At 53.9% G+C, this 2,500-nt stretch overlaps 1 protein-coding gene across 31 annotated transcripts in view; it reads left to right on the top strand.

Moving 5' to 3' along the window:
• Window positions 1-2,500, top strand: part of C3G (C3G guanyl-nucleotide exchange factor) — a 136,230-nt gene that overhangs the window by 77,561 nt on the left and 56,169 nt on the right. For 4 of the 31 annotated variants that reach the window (XM_027382135.2, XM_070126610.1, XM_027382132.2 and 1 more), the window contains exon 1: window positions 386-1,385. The exons of 24 other annotated variants lie outside the window; for them this stretch is intronic. In XM_027382135.2, the coding sequence (XP_027237936.2) occupies window positions 524-1,385 (862 nt within the window). In that variant the 5' untranslated portion in view covers window positions 386-523. Of the gene's footprint in view, window positions 1-382; window positions 1,386-2,035; window positions 2,109-2,500 lie in introns of those variants that run through there. 3 more of the 31 variants (XM_070126609.1, XM_027382134.2, XM_070126634.1) reach the window with 3 other exon arrangements.

Here is a 2,500-nt window from a genome sequence, read left to right as displayed (position 1 = left end):
GCCTCAGAGCCTCTGGCGCTGTTCGTCCTGCTGGCTGTAGTATCGCAGGCTGTTTGGACAAGATTTGCGTGCATGCGAAAACCGAAATGCAATATTGCCTCTGCAATTTATACCTGTGTAGCAAAGGGTGTTTATGGTTGTGATGCTTTTGGTGAAGTGCTGTTTAGTGAAGAAAACATACGGTTTTATTATTTAGTGATACCAATAGTTTTGGCAACTCCTATAGTGAGTATTGGACATCTAAAGCTATTGCTGACAGTTAAGAAGGTCAAGTCCACATATAGTAAGGTTTAATGTTGAATGAAAATTCTTAGTTTTGGTGAATCCTAGAGTCGGTGAAACCCTGACCGAGTCCCCGCCCGCCCGCCCGCCCGCCCACGTGGAGCTCAGTGTTGACAAAGTGTGCGGCGGGGCGAAGGGAGCGACGGGCTCCTGTGCGCGTTGTCCTCGCGCGTCGCCGCCCGAAGGATGGTGACGTGAGTCCGTGCAGCAGGTGCGTTGGTGTGAAGGCACCGCCCACGCCATGCCACAGTACCACGACGCCATGCTAGACCACTCGGCCGTGGGCGTCAAGAACGTATTCTGGCCCGATCAGATCACGCCGCGAGCCCGCACCCGCTCCGCCGCCCGGAGTTTCTTCGCCGCCCTCAAGAGGCATTGCGACAGTTACACGGTCTCGCCGCCGGCAACGCCCACGTCTTCACGCCCGCACACGGGTTGGGCAACGCTCCAGCACCCACCCAACACTGCCGCGCGCCAACACGCCCTAGCCAGGAGCCGCAGTTACACCGAGGCTCGGTCCGCCCACATCACTTGGCCCTCCTGGTCACGCACGCCCTCGCCCATCTGTTCGGAGAGTGTCCTTTCTCCGCCGCTCAAACCTTCGCCCACCCCTTCGGCCCCTGGCGGTCCTGTGGCGCCCACGCACTCCCCTCCTGCGGGCTGCTCCTCCAATGCAGGGCTTCCTCCCGCCCCACGCCCATGTAGAATCCCAACGCCCACTCCTCCTGCCACGCCCACCAATGGCTCTCGTAAGGGCACGCCTCGGAGCAGCAAGAGGAGCTCCGGGTGCTGGCGCGGTTCTTCGCCGCCTTCGCCCCCACCCTCGCCCGGGGCCACCAGAGGCCTCCAGCAGGTAGAGCGCCAGCCCCGTCGGCGCGGCAGGGACGGCTCTGTGACTGCTCCGGCCAGCCCCGTCGAAGCCCCGCGGGGCTGGCCCGGCTCTTCTCCCTTCGCACGCCGGGCCGCGCCTGCAGACGAAGGCGGAGACCAGTGGGTACTATGCACCCTGTCACGCCCTCGCACGGGCCGGAACAAGCGCGTGCAGAAGATGAATCAAATGTCCATGGAGAAGAATGCTGCGCAGTACCAGCAGTGGCTGCAAGGTCAGTGCGCACCCCGCCCGTGGTGGGGCGCCACGCGTTTCAGATCCCCTTCCCCTGTAGGCCTGCACATAACCAGGAGCTTCTCGGGAATAGCTGTTCTGGGTCTGTGGTAAAATCAGCGTGTGTCGCAGGGTTTCCTTCAGAAAAACCTTTTTATTGCATGACTCTCACTCGAGTCATGCGCATCCTTTGGCTGTGATTGACGAGTACTAGCATGTAGCCCAGTGTCTCCCCTGTGTTGAGTTGTGTTTTCTTTGAATGTATGCCGGCGCTCCGTTTTCTTTGAGGAGTGATTTTCATTTCTAGTCAACGATTCTGCCAATTGAAATTACAATTTGCATCAGGAAGTTTGTGTTATAGGTTACAGTTTGTTCGGTTTACATGTTGATGTAGTAAAAAATAGTTTTTTGTTATTTCTTAGAAGTGCAAGCGTTAACAACTAAACATAATTTCCCTGACTGTTTATATGTAAAGGACGTGATGATGGACGATTCTGCCATTTAAAGGGTACGACAGATCCTGGCGAGACTCGTTGATAATACCCGAGTCCATCCGACTTCTTAACCTTTGTTTGCCCTTCCCGTGGAACGCAGGCACGCGGAGGGTTGCCTGGGAGGAAGGCGCGTCCAGGGGAATGGCTGTTCCTCCTTGGGTATCGGAAGGGTATGGGTCATTGGTATGATTGCAAGGCTGGGGAAGTAGGAGAGGGATTCCTCTATGAAGGTGAGAATATGAATTAAGAAAGCGTGAATATGATTGCTTGTTGAAATTGGGATATTAGGATATTGAATAAGCAAGATATCGAGATGGGAAAAGAACCCTTTTCAAATTGTAAAAATGAGTATAATCTACGTATAGATAAGTAGACGACGAGCATTGGGCATTTTGTGGGTTTGTAAAGCCGCCTCTTCAATATATTAATCGTCCACTGATTGGTTTCATCTTTATATCTCAGCAGGCATGACTACATTTACATGCTTGATTTTTGTTATATTATTTAAACAGTTGCGGTTATATCAGACAGACAGGACAAACCGTTACCATAAACATATATTTGCGTCTCCTTCCCTTTTTCCCTTCGAAGACGTGCACATGCAGCCGTCCACAGTCGGCCG

The sequence above is a fragment of the Penaeus vannamei genome, chromosome 10 (genome assembly GCF_042767895.1).
Source record: "Penaeus vannamei isolate JL-2024 chromosome 10, ASM4276789v1, whole genome shotgun sequence".
Lineage (NCBI taxonomy): Eukaryota > Metazoa > Arthropoda > Malacostraca > Decapoda > Penaeidae > Penaeus > Penaeus vannamei.
This window is presented reverse-complemented; position numbering and strand designations above follow the sequence as displayed.